This window comes from Corvus moneduloides, chromosome 7, assembly GCF_009650955.1.
Source record: "Corvus moneduloides isolate bCorMon1 chromosome 7, bCorMon1.pri, whole genome shotgun sequence".
Taxonomy (NCBI): Eukaryota; Metazoa; Chordata; class Aves; order Passeriformes; family Corvidae; genus Corvus; species Corvus moneduloides.
The window spans coordinates 37595129-37619715 of record NC_045482.1 but is presented as its reverse complement, the minus strand read 5'-3'; the positions used below and the strand labels follow the sequence as shown (position 1 = coordinate 37619715).

At 45.3% G+C, this 24587-nt stretch overlaps 1 protein-coding gene across 1 annotated transcript in view; it reads right to left on the bottom strand.

Annotated features, from left to right (window-relative positions):
* The window catches only part of KIF5C (kinesin family member 5C), a 66460-nt gene that overhangs the window by 30731 nt on the left and 11142 nt on the right, over positions 1–24587 (bottom strand). The window contains exons 2-9 of the mRNA XM_032114524.1: positions 15991–16081; positions 11823–11896; positions 7322–7426; positions 4916–4964; positions 4033–4088; positions 3068–3155; positions 1725–1849; positions 121–225 (exon numbers count right to left, since the gene is read on the bottom strand). Coding sequence (XP_031970415.1) covers positions 121–225; positions 1725–1849; positions 3068–3155; positions 4033–4088; positions 4916–4964; positions 7322–7426; positions 11823–11896; positions 15991–16081 — 693 coding nt within the window. The remainder of the gene's footprint in view (positions 1–120; positions 226–1724; positions 1850–3067; positions 3156–4032; positions 4089–4915; positions 4965–7321; positions 7427–11822; positions 11897–15990; positions 16082–24587) is intronic.

The window sequence follows — 24587 nt, the reverse complement described above, 5'->3', positions numbered from 1 at the left end:
GCTGGTCAGCCAATGTTTTCTCCCTTCAGAACTGAAATGTGAGCTCCTTTTTCTCCCGTGGATGGCAAAGAAACAGATAAATAAAAGCCCCTGGGCACTCCCACGGACAGGATTACTCACAGTTCCCTCAGCCAGCGCCGAGATCACGTTGCCCAGAGCAGACAGAGACTTATTGATATTTTTAGCTTCATCCAGAACAGCCCCCTCTGCTCCAGTTTTGCTGACCTGCCAAAGAGAGCAGGCGAGAGTCAGGCTCTGCTGGCAGCACAAGAAGCCCCAGCCCCGCAGAGCTGTGCCTAAAGATGCTCCTGGAGGAGCAAATCCCAGCTTAGCTCAGCATGGACGAGGAGAATTTTACATCAGCTTTTCTGTTAGCACATGCCTCTAATAATTCCACTTCTCTCCCACTCCAAGAGCAAGCTGTCCCTAATTTTATTCAGGGAGAAGTCTGTGCTCACTTGAGGACATTTGGGAAGCACGTCCAAGGCCAAGCTGTCCATACAGACAGGGAGCACCACATGGAGACTCTCAGTGGCCACCAAATGAGCATCTTGGCTCTGTATTTTGCTTGCACGGACCAAAAATATCAGGCCAGGTTTTGTTCGTGGCCACTGCCTCCTTTTGCAGGCCAAAAATGACACGTGGTGGAAAACAATCCATTTTCACACCAAGACAAATGTATCCTAAAAACTGCTAAATTCTATTTCAAACCATTCTAACTTGCTGGTATTTTTCCTTTCTGCTACCACGCAAATATAACAAAACGAGTAATTTTCCAAAGTATCCAAATGTAGGATAAAGCCACATATTTTTCATTAAATTAAAACTATCTGTACTTTCACCTAAAAATGACATAAAGTAAAAATAGTTGTGTCTTTTAGGAAGACAACCTACCCAGGAAACCCCAATCTCAGGTTTTCTGTACCATGTCCAGACATAACAAACCACAAAAGTTTATTTTTCAGAGAAGAGCAGTGCCTGTCCAGGCCCTCACTTCGTAAACATCATAAAGAGCTTTTAATTTAACATTCATATGCAATCATTACCGTGATTAATTACTCTGACAAATCACTTCTGCATTGTACCCATGGGTTATCAATTAACATGTCACAATGAGCAACCCAAAATCCCAATAAACCTGATTTTGAACACTCCAGAAGACATCAGAATGAGAATTGGGAAACATTTTTGCATTGCAGCACTACTCTGAACCTTTACTCTTTTGGTAAACAGATCAAAGTTATTTTTCTGGGGTTTATTTTTCTACATTGGAAAGCAGAAATAGTCACCACAATCAAGATTCAGGGAGCTTCAAGGAGACTTGAAAACTGCATTAACTGCTGGTATTTCATCCATTTAATATGTGAAATAATTACAGAAAAACCTAGAACCAGGACATGACAATATGAGCAAGTGACAACATCTTATTTGATAAATTATATAAAAATTACATTCCTTTTTCCAGCTCCACAGATGTAAATGTAAAGCTATATAAAAGTACACTGGTTCAGCTCACTCCATTATAAATGCAGACCTTGGGGGGTTGCCTTTCACACCAATAATTCTGATCTGCTCCTTTCCTCCAGCCCGCATTAACCAAAAAATTACAACAGCCCTATTAATGATAATCTAAGGTGAGAGTTCTGTGAAACCTCTCTGAAACAACCTCACATCCTCAGTGTGGTGATCCCAGTGGGAGCAGTCCAGGAGAAAGGAGAATTTACCTTCTCACTCCCAGCCAAGTCCACCAGGTAGAGCTTCCCACTGAGCTTCTTCTCCGTTTCCACATTCTCCTGTTTGATGTTAATGAGGAAGATGCTGTGGCTCCTCGAGCTGTGCTCATTCATATCTGCAACCACAGGTCAGGGCTTTTGTTTAAATGCCTTTCATGGTTTGTTTAAATGCCTTTCAAACCTGGCAGGGAATTCCATCCCATCCGAGCTGGCCCATGGCTACCAAATTCCAAACCCCAAAGAAGTTGGGCAGGTCTCGGTGTGACTCTGGGAGGGGATCTCACAGTTAGGCAAAGTTTTCATCCAAACCACACTGTTTAGACCCAAATGTCACTTTTTTATTGCTTACCTAGGTGAAAATCCCCCTTTGCCCAGGTCACAGGTAAAACACAGTTGCAGTTTCAGCTGCCACTTAAAAATAAGTTTGATTGTAACCAGGTTATGCTGGAATTTCATAAAGTAGCAACAAGAAAATACTAAGAATCAAGGAACCACTTTCTCAATCAGCAAATTAGTATTTGGGTATTTTTTGTTAAAGAAAATAGCAGGAGCAATGGGAGGAAACGTAGCTCAGAACAAATTTCTATCAGTATGATGGCAAAAAAAGCAATGTAATATTTACCAAAGCAAGAAGGCAGGGACAGAGAAGAGAAAGGAGTTAACCAGGGCATCAAAAGAAATCAAATTAAATTAAAATTAAAAACAGAAACACAAAAAACCCCAAATATACCCAAAATACCACCCCACCACCAAGAATTTCTTTATAAACTGAGGTTCTGCCAAGGTGACTGCTTGGATCAGGGACATCTTCCAGTACAAATTTGGGAACAGACCCTTTTACCTCCATTCATGCAACACAACATCAACAAGTTTGGATTCTTTTGGGGTTTAATTCCTGAAGATTTGTTTGTTTTGCCATCATTGGAGCCCAATCCAAGTCACTGCTTTGCTGGGATAAACAGGCAGAGGCTGAAAATTGCCCTATGCTCTCTGGCTGCTGTTTGACCAGGGAATTGCAGCCCAAAGGAACATGTAAGTACATCATTTTAGCTCTTTGTAATTCCAAAATATCTTCAGTCTGAGCCCAAACCTGTGCTGTGATGTTTTATGGAGCAATTCCAGTTCATGCCACGCCTTAAATTCAGAGTTCAGAGCTGACAGTCAGTGGAGGTTCTGTACAAAAGTACAGTCAGTTGATTGAAAGTGTTATCATTCCAGCAGCATTACATCGTTCACAGACTAACTCTGAGTCCTTGGTGGACAGGAGGGATCAATAAATCCCTTGGAAGCACAACCACCCCCTCTGGAGAGCCAGAGAATCCATGGACACTCACTTGTCACGGCCACGTGCCGGTTGGCCTTCCCTTCGTCGATGACATCCAGGACTTCTTCAGGACTGGATACGAATCTTTCTGTACAACCCTGGGGACAGGCAAGTCAGCAGTGTTTAGCAGGAATGAATCAGGAGTGTTTAGCAGGAGGAGCATTTAGCACTAATGAACAAAATAATTAGGAGAACCATCAGCATCCCACAGGATCCTTGGCGAGGCAATGGACCCGAACGTGCTTTAGGGTGATTTTCACGGGGAACTTGGGAGCCAATTTTTTTCCACAAGATTAAAGACTCGGTGAAATCCAAACACACAGCACGAAATTTTCCATGGGAAACATGGAGTGATACAACACATACTCCTAATTCGGGTTAGATTTCACACCCAAGTTAATTTTTCCCCCTCAAACTACAAGACAAAATGCAAAGTCCTTCTCTCTTCATGCAACAGCACTGAATAATTTAATTTTATGGGGTTTTTTTGCTCCTCAGGCTGAGAATAAACAGAAAAATACTATATATCTATCATTTAGGCTCACATATGTTCATGTCAAACGTATTGCATTCAAGTGAGGGCCCAGAAAGTCGTACAAGTAATTCCTAACCCAACCAAACTGTTCTGAGCTCTTGCGAGATTACAGCATCCACGCAGCAAAATATTAAAGAACAAAATTCCTCAGGTTGTTCTCTTTCATATCTGACATGAAAGGGGAATGTGAATACTTAAAATTTAACAGCATCCTAACAAAATGGCAACGTTCAAAGCCAGGAAAATAAAACAAACATGATTCAAGCCCATTAATATTTCAGGAAACTTGTTTAAACCCAGGAACCAACACAACCTGAACATTCAAGGCTTCAAACAGGAGTTGAATTATTTCAGCAAACACGCTGGATGCAAATGGAAATGTGTAAATAAATGCACATGTGGGAAAGAATGAAAAGCTGAGGATTAAATTATTCTTTTACCTTAACATATGGGACTCTGTTTTTATCTTCATGTACAGCGAGGTTTGTCTTTGACACTGGAAAAGACGTGCAGATCATCAGGAATATTCCAGAGGTGATAAATAACGTGTCAGCTCCAGGCATGACAGACGCATTTTGGTGATGGGAATTTGTAAATGAGGTCTGCAGTCACTCCCCACTCCTTATGAACCTCTAATATTTCTGACACATAGAAGTTGTTTCCTGCTCTGTCAGTCTTTTACCTGTTTATTTATAGCCAACTTCGGGGCACAAAACCTTTTGTTTATTGCTTAGGTGAATCAAATAAGCCCAGACTAAGCTGGGTTTTGGCAAAGCAGAGGAGACAGGAGAGCAGCCTGGGATTCAGAACAGCTCAGTGTCACATTTACAGTCATTTCTACATTTACAGACATTTCTACATTTACAGTCACTTCTACATTTACAGACATTTCTGTCCTCACACTGATTAACAAATTCACCTTCATTAACACACAACATGCAGAAGTAGAGGCATGAACTGTGCAAGAAGCAGATCCTCCCCACCAAACTGCCTGACAGAAGCAAGGGATAATTCTAAAACACTCCCTGCATTTTGGAATCAGTTTTTCTTGAGGAACACACACATGGCCAAGGAGGCCCAGCCCTGCCTTGCAGGCTGTGAAATCCTCAGTGCCCTCTGATTCAGAATGAAGCTCGTGCTCTGCAGAGGCAGGTGCACAGGAGACAGATCAGATGATTTAAACTGCAAAATTCTCCTGCTCAAACCCTGGCACACAGTTTAAATTTAATCCCCTCCCAAATAAAGTCAGTTTCCCCTCAGGCTTTGGTTCAAAGCTCTGCATGAAGCCAAGGCGCTCAGTCACGTAAGAAGCACAGAACTTACCATCAAGTAGGTCCCTTATTTTGTCCAAATATATCTCAAAGTAGGAAACCTAATTAAATAATCACAAACATTACAGATTTAAACGTTGCTGATTTAATGTATTGCTGTCTCTGTGTTTCCACCCCTGTCAAAGCACCAAAGTAAAAATAAAATCCCACCTCCCACACAGTTTGAATTACATCTTTCGTGAGAGCACGCTTGTGTCTTGAATGATTTACAAGCCATTGATCTTTCTCCATTTATCAATGATTCATCAGGAAAGTACACAAAAAAAACTTCAGGCAAATCTTCTCTTCTTTTTTTTTTTGGGTAACACAGGCAGAATTGACAAAAACATTGAGCTGAATCAAACCAATCCAGCTCCCGCCACACCTGTGCAGCTGCGCCATGAGAAGGGTCGGGTTTGAGGACTGTAGAAGATTGTACATTGATTTTCACCCCCACAAAAGCAGAGAGCACCTTTACCATACAATTTCCATAAGCTTCAGCAATACATATGAAATTAAACTTTTAAATGAAGCACACGTGACGGTTCTGCCTTGAATCAAACCCAAGGAAGAAAATGAAAATGAGCTCTGCTGTAACAAAGACAATTGTCCTCAAGAAAAAAAAATTAAGGAGAAGGAGAATGAATGAATGAATGTGTTTCCTAATAAAAGGGTATTTGACTCACAGAAGCAAACAGAAATATGTGAGGGGAGTAAGGTCTAACCCTTCCCTAATTCAGGTTTATCCAGATTATTCAGCAGGAAAGGCTGCGTTCCAGGTATCAATGAACTCCTGGTATTTAGTGAAGTCTCATTTTCTCTGATCTGAAGAATAATGTCTGAGCTTTTTATACAGGTGAGTTGATCTTTCCATGTAACAACTGCTATTAAATACAGATATATTTTGCTTTTGTGCCTTTACTTCCCCATTTAAAGCCCTCCTCTGGACCAGCTGATTCCAAGAGCCCACTTAGGCCAGACTTAATATTTCACACTGAAAACCAACACACGGGGGAGAGACCAAATTCTAAATGGATCCCCACTAGAGAGAGAGGGGGAAAAAATGTTATTAATTTTCAGTGCTGGCTCAGTTATTAGAAGAGTTTGGTTAAACCCTGGCTGCTGATGACGGAACACTTCTCTCCCTGACAGCTCCTTGTACAACCACTCTCTGCTGCTCAGGCAGCTTTTCTGGGAGAGATTGATCAGCTCTGGTGGGAAACCACTGGAACAGTGCTGGCAGAACGTGGTTTCCAACATGACACACCAGGAGTTTCCCATGACTTGGGGTCCCCATCTCTTGGTATCCAAGGGCTGTCGCGTGGAATTGCAGCAGCCCCGGGAAAGCTTTCCAGAGGAGGGGAGGGAATCTGTGCCACTCCTGTGGGAATTCAGAGGGGTCTCTCCATCTTTTACAATCTAAGGTCTCTGCAAGTATTTCGTGGTTTATTTGTAGTATTTTTTCTGCCTGTACCTCGTTGCTGAGAAGGTTCCCAATAAATGACTGAGCCCTTCCAGAAGCTGGTTCAGAGGTGCAAGGTTATTAAAATAAATACACAAATATTCCCCCAGGAGCACTTCTAACAATTTAACGCAAATAGCACTAAAAATAGCACTTATCTCTAACTTTTAGGCACAGAAAGGACAGAGAGCTCCATTCTCAGTGAGCAGCAGGAGAAGGGAGAATGTTTTTACATCTATCTGTGCTCAGCTACCGAAGTATTTAGGCCTGGTTTTGTTTTGGGGCAGGGATGACACAGAGAGCTCCTTTTCCCTGCAATCCATGGCCATTTTACTGATGTCTGCTTGGAAAGAAGCTGCAGCCTGACCCTGGCTCTGCCAGATGGACCAGTGCCCCCCACGGCTGACAGCTCCCCGGGACACTGGATGGACAGTGGGAATTAAAGGTCACTCCGAAGCATTTGGGACATCACATGGCTGGGATGAAGGAAGGGACATGGAAAAACATGGCAGCTGTTCCTTGGACCTCCATCAGAAGGAGCCTGCGCACCAGGAATTCAAAAATCACTTCTAAACATCCTTCCATGGACTGCCCAATCTTCCCCCACTTCCAACCCCACATCCTTGAGATAGGATGTCAGTCTTTTCCCAAATGTCCTGCAGCTCCATGGGATTTCTGGTCATGCCCAGTGGGGTCCAATCTCTGGAGAAGCTGCAGTTAATCAATATTTGGCCACCCAAAGGGTGGTTCCAGCAAACCTGAGCCGGACACATACTCCAGAAAAAAATTCCAGTAGCTGCATGAGGTGATTTCTAGGAAGTACCCTCAGTAATAAATACTGGATTTTGAGTTACAAAAGGGATGGAGGAGAAAACTCCCCCCACAACATTCCAAGGCAGATTTTCCATGGATTTCCTTCCCTTCAACCCATTACATAACATGTCACTCCACATTTACCTTTATGTGGAACTCCAAGTTCTCATCCATGGAGTAGATGTGATCAAAGATGTCGTGTGCAATTCTGGGGATGATTCCCATGAGCTGAGGGTCGTGCAGTTTTCCCTGCGGACACAAAACCCAATGGTAACTTGGGAATCGTCCCTCAGGGACAAGACAGGAGGGAGATTTATCCAAACTTCCCTCTTCCAGAGGGTCCCTATGAACGTTTATTGCTCTGGGGAGGGGTTAACTTGATGTTAGTGCTCAGAGAAGGTGTCAGAACCAACTCCACACCTTGAAATTCCTCACCCCATGGAGAACCCCTTTGTCCTGTCAGCTCCTGCTGCTGTTTCCACTCTCACCCTCTGACTGACAAGCACAACAAACATCCAACTCACAGCCAGATTCTCCCTGTAAAGCAGGATTTTGGGAATTTGTCAGTGACAAGAAGCATTGAAACATCCCATTCCTCCTTCCTGCTATGCTGGGGGAAGATCTGAGTGATGGGGATTTGAGGATTCCAGTCCAATTCCAATTCCAGTTCCAATTGGAGCTCACTGGCCCTACTGCCAGGGAGCCATGCCTCACAAACACTCCTGCTTTCCATATTCCTCTGCACAACCACCTTCCCCTGTTCCTCCAGGAACTGAGGATTAACTCATCCCAACAATTTCCCTGCGTTGCTCTCCCAGGCACGTCCGGGAGAGGCAACGCCACGGAAATGGGAACAGAAACCACATTTTGAGACAAAACCCTCCTCTGACCACAGCTCACACTGAAATGCTGCTTCCAAACGTTCCATGAAACTGCTTAAATATGAGCTAAGAAGTCCACAGTCGAAGATTCCATCAGAACACGGTGTCTGGAATCTCTGGCACACCTCTGGGATAAATCTTTGTCCAATTAAAACTGCCCACATCAGCACAAAAAAGATTCTTACTCCAAACAGTGGTAGGGAATTGTTATTATTTTAGAAAAATATAGCAGGTAACCACACAATTCCCAATCATGGGAGGTCAGATTTGATCTGGAATTGCTAAATTTTTTTTTTTTACATTTTTTTTTTAGCAAAATAGAAGAAAATCACACATGCATGTATGTGGTTTTTATTATTATGTTTGCCAGTGACCAGTGGGTCACACTGACCTGTTTTCCCACTTTTTCAGCTTTTATTAGCATCCTTAAATATAGTGAAAAATATAGATATTATATATATAAAAAATAATATACAAAATATGTAATATATAAGTATATTCTATTGATATATAAATATATTGTGTTAATATATAATTGTATAATATATAAATGTATATAAATTGCATCCTTAAATATAGTGAAAAATATAGATATTATATATATAAAAAATAATACATAAAATATGTAATATATTATAAGTATATTCTATTGATATATAAATATATTATGTTAATACATAATTGTATTATGTTAACATATAATTATAGATATATTATAAGATATAATAATAAATAATAGACTATAAATAATATATAATACATAAAAATTTTGGCCTAAAATACAGGCTAAAATATAAATTTTAGCCACTGCCTTGTTTAGCGAAAGCCGGTGGAATGGCAGTGAATTTCCCAGCACCAGCCAGGGATGAAGGCAATTTCACACAAAGAACTGGCACCACCTCTCCCTCCACCCCAGAGCTTGTGGTTAAAGCACTGATTGGGTTCCTGCCCCTGAATTCCACAAACATCTTGAGGGGGGGAAAAAAAAAGGGATAAATCAGCTCCATTGCTGACTGCTTTCCCTACAAAGCAGCACTCAGCTGGAGCTAAACCGTGAATATTTTATTTATGTTATACAAATCACATCCCCTCCTGCAGCAGTTAAACCCTACACCACACCCAACATCTCATTGAGCTGCTCCAAAACTAAAAAGTCCTCCCCATCTGAGGCACCATTTTATTTCAGATTATGAGAATGGGGAAAAAAAAGGTAATTAATTAAATTAAATCCTTGAGGAAGGGGAAAACTTGAATATATGAACACCCCCCAAGACTTTGTTCTCCCTTGCTCCACCACACCGTGAGCGCAGCCCCATTTCCACACTCTCCATCCCTTCTCCCTGGAGAAACCCCTGAAAATCTCACTGGAACCAACCCTGTGTTGCTGCTCAGGGAGTTTTCCCTAAGAGGGGAAAGGAGCTTTTCCTAAACTGGGATAAGCAGGGATTTGCTGGGATTCCTTCAGGGCGCTCAACTCCAACCCAAGCTGTGCCTACACTCCAAAGCACAGCAGAACACGGAATTCCTAAGGCAGCCACAAAACCAGGAACGCTCCAGCCACTTTCCTGCAGTGGTTTTGGTGGAGCCGGATTTTACCTCAGCCAGAGGAGCCTTCAGATTCCAACTTGTGCTGCAGAGACCTCTGGCAGCACCAGGTAAACCTATCCCTTAAAAATTTTTCGGAAGTGACAATAAATGCATTTAATTAAATATTCTCACAAGCCCCATGGTAATTGTATTTTCCTTTCCACAGCTCCTCTAGCTCAGAGGAGAAATCCAGGTGTAAAACCTGAAGTGTGAGGGACGCTCAGCCACAGCTGCCACTGTTTAAATCAGTAGAAATTTCCGTGGATTTGCATTCAAACAAGAGGGGATGGAAGTGGATTCCACTTTTATGTATAGAATGGTTTGGGTTGGAAGGGACCTTACAGCTCATCTCAGTCCATGGGCAGGGAATCTCCCACTGCAAGAGAGGGACCAGAAACAGGAAGGCAAGAACAAGGACAAGGTGGGCTGGAAAGCTGGAATTAAAAATGGAAAGAAACCACAAATATTCTCATGGATTCTGCTGTAACCTCACGGAAAAAGGGGTTGGAAAACTGTGGCGCTGCTGTCACTGCAGCTGGGAAATTCCTCCGAAGAGTTCTCTGCTCGTTAAAGCTCAGATTTTAATAAAAACAGTAATTTCCACAGGTGAAGTGCAACATTTGAGGCAGAGCTGGTTTCATTCAGGATGTTGATACAGTAACACCGATTTATGGGGACCGAGCACTGAAAGCTCTGCTGTGGGGTCAAAGCCCATCAATTTAATTTATGGTAAAAAAAAAAAAAAGGTGTTTTTTCAAGTTTTATCCTGATATTCAGGCAGCAAAGAAAGATCTGTGCCTTTTAGAAAGGCTGTCCTGGTTGTGTTCTAGCCCCATGTCCTGGTGGAGCTTAACACCAACACTGTGAAGCATTTCCCATTTCCCATTTCACAGAAAATCCCCCGTAACAGCTTTTCCAAGAGGATTTACTATTTCTTCAACTTCAGACTATTTTTTTTCCCCCTTCCACAACACACTTTAGCAACTTCACAAGAGGATGTAAGGCTAAGAGGGGGATTAAAGCTGAATATAGACTTGATTCCACTTTGAAACGACAGCTTTTCCTTTATTAAAGGAGGAAAACAGCCGTTTTTCCATGGTCATTTTCCTTTATCACCGCTCGGAATTCTGAATATAAATTGGCTTTAGGAGATCTTTCCCAGGCCATGTGGAAGCACCAGCTCGAGCCCCGCAGACATTTTGATTTAATTACACCCAGAGCTGGTGGATTACTCAAGGATTGTGCCATCTGTGAGGCCTGAGCCAGTGATTTCCCCCCCTCCTCTCAAGGACAGACTTAATTAGACACCACTGATTGCACCCTCCAGGAATGCAGCGATTTTCCCAAGGCCCCGTGGCTCCCATTGTCCTTTAACCTTCAGGTTTGGTGGCTCACCTGTGGTAATTGTGGAACAAAACCACGGGGTGCTGCTGAACCCAGGAAAACTCAGTTTTAACTCCCCCAGAGCCCAGCTTTGCTGAGTTGAGATGCCCCAAGCCACAGACACCCAGTTTGGGGAGGAGCAGCCTCATGCAAGGATGAAATCCTTGGAATTCAGCAGGAATACCTAAATATCTTCTGCCTGACCCCAAAAAAAAAAACCCCAAACCACAGGAAAAGCCTTGCTCTGTCACCCTCAGAGCAGCAGGAACATGAACAGACTCAGCATTTCAGCCCCTGGAATTTGCTGTAATTCCGTGCCCTTCTCCAAGAATTCCAACTCCATCCGTCTGTGCTGCAGGATGCCAGAGGGGCATTCCCAGAAGGAGACTGCAAATGAGAAACCCAAGAACCAAGGCAGGAATTTCCCTAATCCTGCAGTGCCAGGGAACTCCGCAGACTTTTACTGCTGCTCTCATCCGTGGATTCACAAACCCCCCTCAAACCCTTTAAAACACAAACATTCCTGTAATGACAAACAAGGAGAAACCACACCTGATGTGTTCTGCTCACCGTTTGCTCCAAATAAATCTGGGATTTACTCAGATATCTGTGGAAAAACCTTGGGAAAAACATCCACATTGACTGAACTGCTGAAGGCAGGAGGAGCTGAACATTCCCAAATCCCTTTTTCCATGTTTCTCCCAGCTCAGAGCTCCAGGGATCTGCCCTGCCCAGGTAATTGACACATGGAATTTTCCTCCTCCCCCCAAACTGGTTTGATTTTGCCCCTGTACCTCCATAGTGTGTGTTTTTCCTGATGAGGTCTGTCCATAAGCAAAGATTGTGCCGTTGTAGCCTTCCAGAACATCTGCAAGGAGAAGGAAAACAAAACTTTTTAATGACATCCTCAAGCTGAATTATCAGCATTTTTTAAGTCTTTAAAGTGTTGGAGCTGAATTAGGAAGTAGTTTGGGCAATAAAGAATGGGGAAAATATGAGATATTGAGCTAATTTTAGGCCACAAAAAATCGTTATAAAATCTAAATTAGAGAATTTTAGAATTATTGGCATCTCTGTCACTCTCCTGGGAGAAAAACCTCTCTGGACATCAGATATCATCCAAACACATCTGTGGAACACGGGGAAGAAAAAGCTGAACTGCATTTAAAACCATCAGGCACCCTGGAGAAAATCAGACAAATTCCCAGATACTCCTTATTATAAATTCACATTCTATTTCCTACTTCTGTATCACAGTTCACGGCCTCATTAATTTCCAGGCCTGTCTGCAAAGCAAGAAGAAAGTCAAATGAACAGGAATTTGAAAACCAGCTTCTCTCAGGGCAGAATGAATCATTTGATACTGGATTCAGATATCAAAATATTGACTTTGCAGTGACTGCCCACTTCCAGCAGTCTGGGAGGGCTGTAAATTGTATTTGTGATGTTTCCCATCCTCTGGATCTCCATTAATAGAGGTTTCCAGGCAAAGGAAAAAATGAAATTAATTAGATTATAGATGATATGTCATATAGATGGCATTTACATAAATACACAAATAATCCCCTTACTTGCAGCTCCATGTAGGTGCTCCAGACACGAAGGAAGATTGAATAAGATACAGTAGAAAAATAGAAAAAGAGTCTTGAACTCAAAGACAGTGACAAAGTTAGAGGCCATATTTACTGTCCTTCTGGAATTAACATTTTTAATTAATTTAACATCCTCAGCTGCCCACAAAAATAGAAACACTGCTTGCTTTAAGGAAACTAAAATAATTGATTATCAATAATTATGGGATGGATAAAAAAATCCAGTTGTACTATTCCATAGGAGTTCATTACTACTATTTCATCTTCCTGCCAAATTTGGTTAATTTTTTTTTTTTTAATAGCTTGAATTAAAAACAAGAAAGTGAAAAAAAAGAAAAAAAAAAGGGTTATTATCTCCAGGTAAATGCAAGGTACCAACTGAGCTCACAGCCAAGGGGGAAAATAACCTGATTAATCAACTGTTATGTAAGAAAATTGCTCAGAATTTGCATCAATATTTGCATTTTGCTGGAGGAAGCAGAGATAAGTCATTTACCTTCTCAATTAGCAAAAAATACCTTATCCTATTAAGGAAAAAAAATAGCCCTCTGCATCACCTGCAGTGAAAACAAGTCAGAGGTGTCAGTATTGAGGTTATTTTTGTTGGAAGATTTTCCACCTGAAGTCATTTATGGGCCATCTGTGCACTGAATCCAGAGAGAAACAGCCCCAGACAGAAAGAACAAAACTCCAAAGGGAGGGGGAAAAAATCAGATTAACAAAGGGACTGAACCAAGATCAGGTGGGATTTTTAAGTAATTCCCAGAAAAAAAGGAAGTCTGAGTGGTTTTGTCAACTCCTGGCCCACAGTGATTCCCAGTTTTTCCCCAAAATCCTCCTTCTGCCCCTCAGCTGCTGCCTTTTTTTCCTGAGGATGGACACAACAAACACATTCCCACAGCCACATTTTTAGCCCTGTACTTCTCTTTTTCACCCATCATCTTCCCCAATTCCCCATATTTACAACCAGAAAAGTCACTCAGCTCCCAGGTGGGAGCAACACCACCACCCAAAAAATCCTTTAAAGCCATTTTCTCCTCCTCCCAGGCCACACACACATGCACTGAGGTGCTCCAGTGCTCCCAGACATTCCCCCCTCCGTGGAATTGCAGGAAAAATGCAAAATCCAGGCCCACACGTGCACCTGGGTGGATTCAGGAGATAAAAACTGGGTTTTTGGGCAACAGAGAGCAATAGGAAGCAAAGCAGAAGTGGTGGCAATCACACCCTGTTGTCCCCTGGCAGATTTGGGGCTATTTGGGAGCTTTGGTTAAAAAGAAGCAATCCCCACTGGTGATTCCACACACATTTCCACTGCTGGCACTCTGGCCCTCAGGAGTCCCTTCCTCCTCCCAAAAACTCCCTGTTCCCCATGTTTCTCACGTCAGGAATGTGAAACACTTGGGCAGGGATGGAGCTGTTTGCTCAAACCTAATCCCAGGCCTTGTTTGGTAAAAACCCCCTCGTTTGGGTCATTCTGATTGTCAATATAGTTATTCCAAGCACTGCTCCAGGGCCAGCGGGCATTTTCTGGGATGGCAGGAATCACAGTGGAGCCATCAGCCATTCCATGGGAGCGCAGTGAAACCGGAGAGCAAACGGGAACCTTGGGAAGCTGCCTGGAAAACCCTCAGGGATTCATTCACACGGTGCCCCGAGTTGTGCCACACTCAGCCCCCCTTTCCATGCAGGAAATTACAGGGAATGCAGCCCATCAGGAACATTTCACAGCCTGCACTTTATTAGGCTTTAAAATGGAGATTAAATGGAAGGAAATCTAAGTCCAGAGCTCCAGAGCTTCACTCCAGGGCTGCTGTGCTCTCCCTCCCTCCTTGTCTTGCCCTCTCCTCTTCCCCCTCTCCTCCCCATCCTTCACTTCCTTGTTCTCTCCTTCTCTCTTTTCCCCCCATTTCTCTCTCCTTTTCTTCCAAACCTTCCCCTCACCAACCTTGCCTTTCAAAATACCTGGGAAGTCCAAATCAACCCACATGGAAAATACATTTGAGTGCTATTTTCAAACGGAATTTGGGAAGTATTTGCCTTTCTCTTTGGTTCATAAAGACAATTCAGTCAGTGATTCAGTTCTTCCCAATTCCTCTCGCAAAGGATTTTATTTCTCTCACCATTTTTGGAGGAAAACCAACTTCCAAAGGGGATATAAAGGCCCTCCACAAATTCACCAGCAGCACACCCTGTAGGATTGAAACAGCTCCCCAAACTTCCAGGCAGTGCAGTGGTGTGTCAGCAACCTGAACTAACGATCCCTGAACTCCACAAATCCAGTTTTTATTAAAGGCTCACCCATCTGAGGGCAGAGCTGCTGTAATCAGACCCCTCTGAGAAGAGGCAGCCGAGTTCTGACTCATTTCTGCTCTCTAACATCAAATAACTTTCCCTCTGGTCCTTCCCCCCATCACCTGGGCTGCCCCAGGTTGGGCTGCTCGAGGTTTTCTGAGTGAGCCAAACAAATTCCTGCAGAGCTGCTCCCAGGGTTTGGAGCAGGACCCCGAAACACCAAAATAAAAACCTTGGAGGGCACAGGGACACCCCACAAGGCCAGGGAACAACGAGGGTTCTGCTGATAACCCCTGGATGCTGCAGTGTGGTCACAAATCCAGCCCTGAGCTCCAGGAATGGTTGGACAATGTTCCCAGGCTCATGGTGGGACTTTTGGGGTGTCCTGTCCAGGGCCAGGAGCTGCACTGATGATCCTGTGGGTGCTTTCCAGCTCAGCATATGCACAATTTTATGAATATGACCATGGATGGATCATCCAGCACCAGAACAAAGCGTGAGGGTGACTTCGGCACTGGGGGGGTTTGCCAGGTGATTAACATGCACCCCCAAAAAAAAGATTTTGCAGTGAAAATCTTAAAATTTCAACCATTTAGGAAGGTTTTGTTCCAAGAACTAGGCTGTTTTCCAAGAGGCATCTGTGTCCTCATTCCAGTTTTAAATTAAAGCTCTCTGCATGCAAAGCAACTCCCAAACCAGGGCCTTCCCCACTCTCCTTCAATGATCCATCCTCCCACTCCATTATACAGATATTCCACACTCATCCTGGACTGAACAGTCTCACACTGCATGAAAAACACACTTTTTGTCCCTTATATCCCAAAAACCAAGTGTTTGTGTGGAATAACAAGGAGAGAGTAAGGAACAGCTGTGCTGCAATTCCTTCAGCATTGATGGTTTTGGTTTTTTCCACACAGACAAGCCCTTAAAAAAAGGAAATGTTTGGAATTACTAATTACTAAACTCCCCTTCAGACATCCAAACATTCATTACCCAGTCTTTAAACAGCTTGAGGGCATAGAGACATCCTTTTCCCTCCCCCCAGGCAGGGACAATAAACAAAGACAACACCTACCTTTGACAATCTGCTTGGCACAGGCATTATAAACTTGTTCCTGGGTTGTGTTAGGAGGTAACACCCTGTCAAAGACGTAGGGCTTCCCTTGCTGCAAACAGAGGAGAAACTCCATGAGACAAAGAACATTCCAACCCCTTTATCATTCCAATCTGACATCCTGAAATGCAGCATTTCCCACAGAGGGAGCCATTCAGTGCACTGGACAGGACAGTATCTTGTGGACTGAACAGATGTGACATTTTGGGTGCTCCAAACCCATCTTTTGTATGGCTGGCAAATAAAACGTGGCATATGTTCCCTGTGTGCTCACGTTGGGGTCAGCAGCCACGGATGGGGGAGACAAGCAGCAGGAGCTGGATATTTCCTTCCCCTCCTGGGAATTGAGGGGAAATAGCTATGTAAAAACTGGGGGGATAATCCTGTAAATATTGGGGGAATAATCCTAAATATCGGGGGAATAATCCCGTAAATATTGGGGGAATAATCCTGTAACTATTGGGGGAATAATCCCGTAAATATTGGGGGAATAATCCTGTAACTATTGGGGGAATAATCCTGTAAATATCGGGGCAATAATCCCGTAAATATTGGGGGAATAATCCTGTAACTATCAGGGCAATAATCCTGTAAATATTGGGGGAATAATCCCATAAACATCAGGGGAACAGCCATGTAAATATCAGGGGAATAGCCAAGTAAATTTTGGGGGACTAATCTTGTAAATATCAGGGGAATAACCCTGTAAACACTGGGGCAATAGCCATGTAAATATTAGGAGAACAGCCATATAAATACTGGGGGAATAACCCTGTAAACACTGGGGGAACAGTCATGTAACTATAGGGGGAACAACCCTGTAACTATTGGGGCAGTAACCCTGTAAATACCTGCAGAAGCTCTGCAGTTCATTCCTACAAACCACTGAAAGCTGTGCTGTGAGAAAAGCCCAGAGCTGAGCTCAAGTTTGCAGGTCCTGAGTTCTGCTGAGGCCCAGGTGACCCAGAACGGTCCCAGTACAGTCCCAGTACCCTACTGGTTTCATCCCTATGGTAAACATGCAAATGTGTCACCAAAAGCACAGCTTGGAGCCAAAGCAGGCAGCCCATCACAGTTATGTCACCCTAAACTTGTATCATATTCAGAAAAGGTTGTGATTTTCATCCTCAGCACCAACAAATCACCTGACGCTGTGTGGGAGGCGCCCCGCAGTGACATCTGGAGCGGGACTGGTGCCACGCCGAGCTCCCCGATTCCCAAGTGACACCAGGAGTGACATTCCCACACGGATTCACGGCGCAGCACAACCCGCGCTCCCGGAAAGCCTTGATCCCTCTTTGCAAGAACCGTAATTGCTCACAAGCCAAACACGCATCACCACCCCTAAAAACAGCCTCGTGTGACACTTCAAAGGCCCCTTCAGACAGAGCTCTGCTCCCCCAGCTGCACGCCGCATTTAAAACACGAATCCTCTATCGAAAGCGACACCCTTCTCATCTCCCATCAAAGCTCCCGGTGTTCCCCCTTCTCCAAGACACCACTGAGGAGGCCTTCAAAGCTGAGGAGGTGGCTGGTAGCCGGTGTCATGCTCAGCTGAGGGAGGTGCCACCGGTGCCACTCGCAGCAGCAGCTGCTCCAACGCTCCGCTCAATTAACCATTTTTGTCACGCTTTGATTCGACTTCAAGAGAGCAGATCAGGAGCTTCCACTCACCTGCTCCTTCAGCTCGGGGGAAAAGGAGGCAGGGAGGGGTTTGCCTGAAGTGTGTGTTGCTGCTCCATCCCGGGGTTTTGGAGTTCCAGGATGAGAAGGCAATTTCTGAGTGGTTTAGTGGGTAATTCCTGGGTGTGGGGCCACCCACGCAGCCCCTTGTAAGACACAAGCCTGGAGAGGCGACTCCCGATCCCAGATTTCCCCCATTCCCAGGAAAGTGGGGAGACCAGCCAGCACCTACCCCACACTCTGTTTCCTCACAGCTCCCCACACTGGGATGCTCCCAGCCAGCCAAAGCTCTGCACTCCCAGCATGAGCTGCCCTGCCCTGCTATGAATATTCCAGAACCATTTCCCAAATGGAATTTTACCCCCTTACCCCAATTTTGCCCATCCCAAGCTCCAGGCAACCAAGCCAAAAAAGCCCACAACCTCAAATATTCACTTATCCCATTTATTCCCTTCATGCCCGAGTTGAGGCTCAGAGAGCTGTCAGTGCCTCATCCCACCAAGGCAAACACAGCTCTGGTGCCATCAATCCAGCCCGTCCATGGAGCATTCCATGCCTGGAATGTCAGAGAGCCTGAAAAAAGAGTAATTCCATAATAACTGTGCTCCATGCAGCTGGAAGAGGCACTGCCTGCGAGTGGGATTTATCTGCCGGGCTGAAAAGCTCCAAGTGCAAAGCAGCAACTCCTAAAAGTGCTCCACAGGTCAGGTTTCCTCCTTTCAGGAGTTTTGTTTGGGAAGCTGAAAGGCTGGAAAAGCCACCACTGATATCTGAAGGAAATAAAGGAATGTGGGGGATCACAGAGCATCTTCACTGACTGCACGAAATGAGGGCAGTTGTGGGGTTTTGGGGGGTGGGTCTCGTGCTTCAAACCTACATGGATCTCATTCTTTGTTCAGGAGCTCCTGGCTGGATCTCTGATGTTGGGAAGATGCTGGGCTCTTCCTGTGTCACCCCACTCGAGCTTCCTGAGCCTTCCTCCTGTGCCACCAGCTCCTCGCTGCCACATCCACACAGCCCCAGGTTTTTATGTTTGGGATGGGGGTTTTCCTGTTTGTTTGGTTTGGTTTTGTTTTGGGGTTTTTTTGGTTTTTGGGGGTCTTTTGTGTTCTTCTTATGATCTCCTGAATTCTGAGAGGTTTTCCCCAAAGATAACAAAAGCCACATCCACCCTACAGAGGCAACACCCTCCAGATCCAAAGGGTTTGCCCCAAACCAGAAGGCAGCATGAGCAACCACGAATATCCCGATTTTCAGCGTGTTCCCTTTTCTCCCCGTTGTCACCTTCAGAAGTGACATAACTGCATTCATTTCGTTTTACCAAATGTAACTCATCCTGCATTAAACACCAAAATCAAGAGGTATAATTCAAGGAAGCAACAAGCAGCCAGAAATAAAATGTTATTTTCTGAGCGATGCCAACCGTTTCATCTGTGCACCTCGTGCATTATTTTCCAAACTTTCTCATTACATGCAGGTTATTATCTCCCATCCATAAATCACATCTGCTTTCCTTCCTACAGTCCCCCTGACAATCTGTTCCATTAACTTGTGCCACTGCTGCATAATGGCTGGGATAAGTGCTCTGATCCACCCACACAATTCCTGCTGGAGTTGCACTGACAGCCAGAGAGATTCTGCTCTGGACCCTGGACAGCACCAGAAATTCTGTTCAGACATATTGACAATTATTATTGCACTTCTCTAGTTTCCTATTGAGTTAAAAGGCATTTTAAAAAAAGAAAAAGAGGATTCACAACCACAAAAAGGATCTTCACCATAAATGCCAAATTTACCCTCAGAGCAGCACTGTCGCCAGAAGCTAATGCAGTCTCAACTAAAGAAATTAAAGATAACCAAATACATTTCCTGGTTTAATAAAATAAATAAATAAACCTCAACTCCCCCAAATTCCCTAGAGAGAGGAAATGAGGAAAGCTCAGAGCTGCCTGCTAAGGGTGAGAAGCCCTAATGGAATTCCATGATTAATCCCCTGCGATCCTCAGGGTGGACTCCAGCCCTGGGTGTGCAGGTTGTGATGTGAAGGGAGATGACACCTCCCCTTCAGGCATCTGAATCCACTCCCAGATCCATCCCCCCCCAAAAAAAACCCCTTATAAATACCATGGGCAAGGTACGATGGCTCAGAACAGAATTCCCAAGTGCTTGAGTAGAAAGGAAGCAGGAAGACAACAAAATCCTGGATTTCTTTGAATTTGGGGGGCTGGGAGGAGGCATTTGAGTATGATGAGGGATTTTAGCCTGAAACCACCCCCCAAAATTAGAGATTCTCACAGGTCACACACAAGAGCACAAAACCACAGAGGCAGGAGAGGGGGACCCTGAGAAGTTTCTCAGAGCAGCTGTGGCTGCCCCTGGATCCCTGGCAGTGCCCAAAGCCGGGCTGGACAGGGCTTGGAGCAGCCTGGGATGGTGGAAGGTGTCCCTGCCCATGGCAGGGGGTGGCACTGGATGGGCTTTAAGGTCCCTTCACCCCAAACTGGTGTGGGATGCTCTGACCCATTTCAGGATTACACAAGATTAGAGGATGACCAGGCAAGAACAGGGAGAGATGGGGGTGATTTGAGAAGGAAACAACATGGGATGAAGGGACAAAAGCCCCAGCTCTAAGCTGCTCACTGTGCTTGTCTGGCCATGCCCCACACTCCACCAGCACAGTCCTATCCTCTCCCCAAATTCCTTCCTAACTCTTTTTCCAGGTGAGGGACTTCACAGGGGTCTAAAGACCAGCCACCTGAGTGGGGCTGCAGGTCACAAGGTCCCTGTGTCCACGCTGCCTGTGGTGCCAGGGGGTTTGGGAAGGGAGTGGGAGGGTTCTTTTCCCCCTCACCTGGTGAAATAAAAGCACCCCCTTTACCCCCTGAACAGGCTGCCTGAGTCATGCAACCACTCAGAGAAACTGCACAAACCAAAGTGCCAAATCACCCAGCTCTGAATCCCTTGGCAAAGCCTGGCTGTGCTGGATCCCTGTTACTGTCACCCTGGCTCCACGCTCAGGCCAGGCAGTTTTATTGGGATGATCTCAGGGAGGATTTATGGCACCTCACACGGCACCACTGCCAGCACAGGTAACGGAGCCACGTGACGTGCAGGAGCTTAATTAATGGAGAATTATCTCCCAGATAGTTTTCAGTACCCTGAGTGCTCTTGTAGGAGAGGGTTTGTAAATAAAAGATGGATAATTGCAGGCCTGGAAGACAGAATCTTTTCAAAGCAAACCCTCACGGGTGGCAATGGGATTGGTGAGTCGAAGCACTTCCCACCCAGCATGGAGCTTCTCCCTCAGAAGGTGGAACAAAACACATTCCTTCCCTCCAGCCTCCAGAGCAGGAATTAAAGCCTTCCCTCCCTTTGAAAACGGAGAGGCCACATTTGCTGAATGCTGTCTCCATTCCCAACTGGATAAGTGGCTGGCCCTGCAAATTCCCCCTGGAATTGCAGAGAACTTTTTAGATTGAAGGGGTTCTTTTCCCCACAAGTCACAGGGATGCTGCAGCTACAAGGCTGTTGCTGTTTTGCTGATGAAGCCCAAGAAATAAACAGGATCCATCCCATCCTCCTGAAGCCATTTATCTCTACTGAGAATTGAAAACACGGTTGAAAACAAATGGGGAAAATAAAAGCATGTTAGAAAAACAGCAAAATTCAGCTGTACTGACTGAGGAAATGCTGCTGCCATCCCCATCCATTTTCTGTGTCAGCTTGCCCTACAAAAACATTGGAACAGCAGCAAATCACCCAGTGGGTGAAAATTCAGAATCCCTGGGTGAAAAAAGAATAAGGAAATTTATTCAGAATAACCTGAATACAGTACAGAGTCAAACTGAAGCATCAAAAAAACCCCCAAAAATCCTTAAATCTTGATAATATTCCTAAAACTCATTTGGAAAATAAATGAAACCAAGCAGCCCTGTTTGAACAGGCACCGCAGAGCAACTGGAGTCAAACCCAGCATTACTTTTGCAGAGGGGGCTTAATTATTGATTTATCTCATGAATATTTCTGTGGAGCTGATGGAGTTTGGCTCGTGGCCAGTGATCCACGTTCAGCTCTCAGTGCCAGCAGAAAAGAGCCTTTAACTCCTTGCAACAAATCCCCCCCCCCTCAGAAAACATCATTTCATTTTGGTGTAGCTCTGCAATTCAGGAAATCAGACCTTGGGGAATATTTTAAAGCTGTTCTTCCACCTTGATGCACGACCTGGAAAACAGACTCTTCCGAAAAGGAATCGGAAGTACAAAGATGCCCCGAAACAAAGGCAGCTATTAAAAAACCCTCTTGAGCAACATTTTTGCATAGTTCTGACACAGCAATACTCAGAGTAGCAGCTCTCTCACTATTATTGACTCGCACTGGTGCAACCAAGTCACTGCCAGACTCAAAATCATCCAAATTTTCTCCAGTTTTCACCAGGCTCCAGCATTTCAGCTAACCTACCCTACTTCCTTACAGCAGTGGGAGAAGAGAATTTGGTCATTTCTTTTGTTTAATTAACAGTTTAGAGAGAAAAGGCAGAAAAATGTTATCTGTAGAAGAAAAGAAAAAAAAAAGATGCCATAATTCATGAGGCCTGAGACCCCTCTAACTAAAAGTCTCCTGATTTTAGGAGCAGTTGAGAATGAAAAGAGAACAGTGGATATTAGGAAAAGTTTCTTCCCAGAAAGGGTGACCAAGTGATCAGGAAAGTGGTGGAGTCCCCATTCCTGGAGGGATTTAAAATCCATGTGGATGTGGCACTTGGGGACACAGGTCAGTGGTGGCCTTGGCAGTGCTGGGGAAAGGCTGGACTCAATGATCTTAAAGGTCTTCTCCAGCCTAAATTCCACGATTGTCCATTTCGTAAACATCCAACACTTCGAAGCCGATTGTAAACTACTGGGGTTTTACTGTTATTCAGAGAACGTCACGATTTCCTTTGAACAAAACTAAAATTTCACAGCCAGAAAATAAAACCCATCCTCAGGCAGCTCCTGGAGCAGCACTGGAGGAGGGGTCAGACAAGGCCACCTCAGGGGCAGGGATAACCCATGGGTGGAGCAGGGTTTAGGATATTCCAAAACAAAGTGGAACAGGTGGAAATTTCCAAACAAAGCAGTTTTGGTGAAAGCCCCAAGGACCTTCAGCTGCACCTCCAGAAGCAAGAGCTCCATCCCAGTTGTGCCATGGCAGTGCCGTGTTAATCTCCACTTTGTTAAACCTATCACTGGCAGATTTATGGGGCCACGGGGTGGCTCAGGAGATTTGTAATGGGATCCTGAGCGTGGAGTCAAATCCAGTCTGGGGCAGGAGAGGTCACAGCGGCTCCACAGGGCACCTCTGGCCCCTGGAGCAGCTTCCCTGTCAGCAAGAGCCAGGATGGAGGGGGATCAGGGAACAATCCTGGTCACGGGGCATCCTGGCAGGGTGGCAGAGGGAGACAAGGGGGATCCCTGCACCTCCCTGCAAAGAAAGCATTTCCCGAGCTCCCACTGTCACATTTGCTCTGGGGTGCACCGGTTCAGAGCCTAATTTAGTGTGTGGCTGAATCCTGAGGGAGGAATTCCTGGAGGGCCTTGATCATGACAGCAGTGAGCCCCCGGGCACATCTCTGCCCCCCAAACCTCCACCTGTGAGGGGCCAAAACACCTCAGGACATCAGGACAAGGACACAGTCCCTCACCAGAGAGCTTTGTTCTCATCCCATCACCACCAGCAGCACCGCTGCAGGCAGATCATTCTCCTCTGCCCTCCAGAACTGCAAATCTCGAGTATTCCCAACTCCAGGAGAGAGGAAGATTCCAGCATCCACGATTTAACAGAGCAACCACACCCCAGAGCTCAGGGAATAATCCCTTGGTTCCCCGCTGGTCGGGTGTGCTCCTGATCCACTGGAGACCAGTGACAACAACTTAAATTCCCTTCCTCACTTGCAAACCGAGGAGCTAAATGCCAGCAGTGCTGGAAGCCGGAATGTTTACAGATCTGATGCTGCAGCAGGATTGCAAAAGCCCGGGATGGAACAGAAACATTCTCCCCGCCCTGCTCCAGCCTCCGACCACACTAAAACCTCACGAACTGAAAACACGGCAGAGAATCACGGAAGGAGAATGACAGCACCAGGAGTTCTGCGCTTCCCTGCACCTTTTCCATGGAAAAGGGATACTCCAAAGGGCTGGAAGGGCAGCAGGCACCACAGTGCTGGGCATGATTTTGTCTACAGACAGAACTGATGTGCAGCTAGCCCAGCATCACCTGGTTTGTAGCATCGTAGCCTTGACCTGCATCCCTTGGAAAAACTCGGCTCTGCATCCCAAGGACTGCAGGAATAGCCACGATTGGAGGGTGGCACAGCCTCCACAGGCACAGCAATTACCCTGCAGAGCAGCTGCTCCCAGCAACAAACCTCTTCCAGCAGGGATGGAGCAGAGGGATCCATCTGCAGGGGCATTCACACCTCCCACTGCTCTGGCTCCGTGGCACCGGGGCAGAGCCAGCCCTGCCAGGGCCAAGCCACAGCTGAAACACCTGCTGAAACCCCATGCCACAGCTGAAATATCTCCTAAAACCCCATGCCACAGCTGAAACACCTGCTGAAACCTCATTCAATAAGAACACGGAGGAAGATCAGCTCTTCCAGGAAGGAATGCACAGGAACGTCAGTGCTTCACACAGTGTTTGATCCCCACTATAAAATCACTGAGCTCTCTTCCCTCTAACAGCATTCCACTGGTTTCTTTTACCTTCCAATTCTTATCTCTTTGCCCAGTTTCTTCTGCTCCTTCCCTACCCCCAGTTTTGGAGGGGTGGGATGGAGGACAGAGGACACAGCTCCCCTTTGGGCCACGCACCATCCCAGTCCTCGGAGCCTCAGCTCC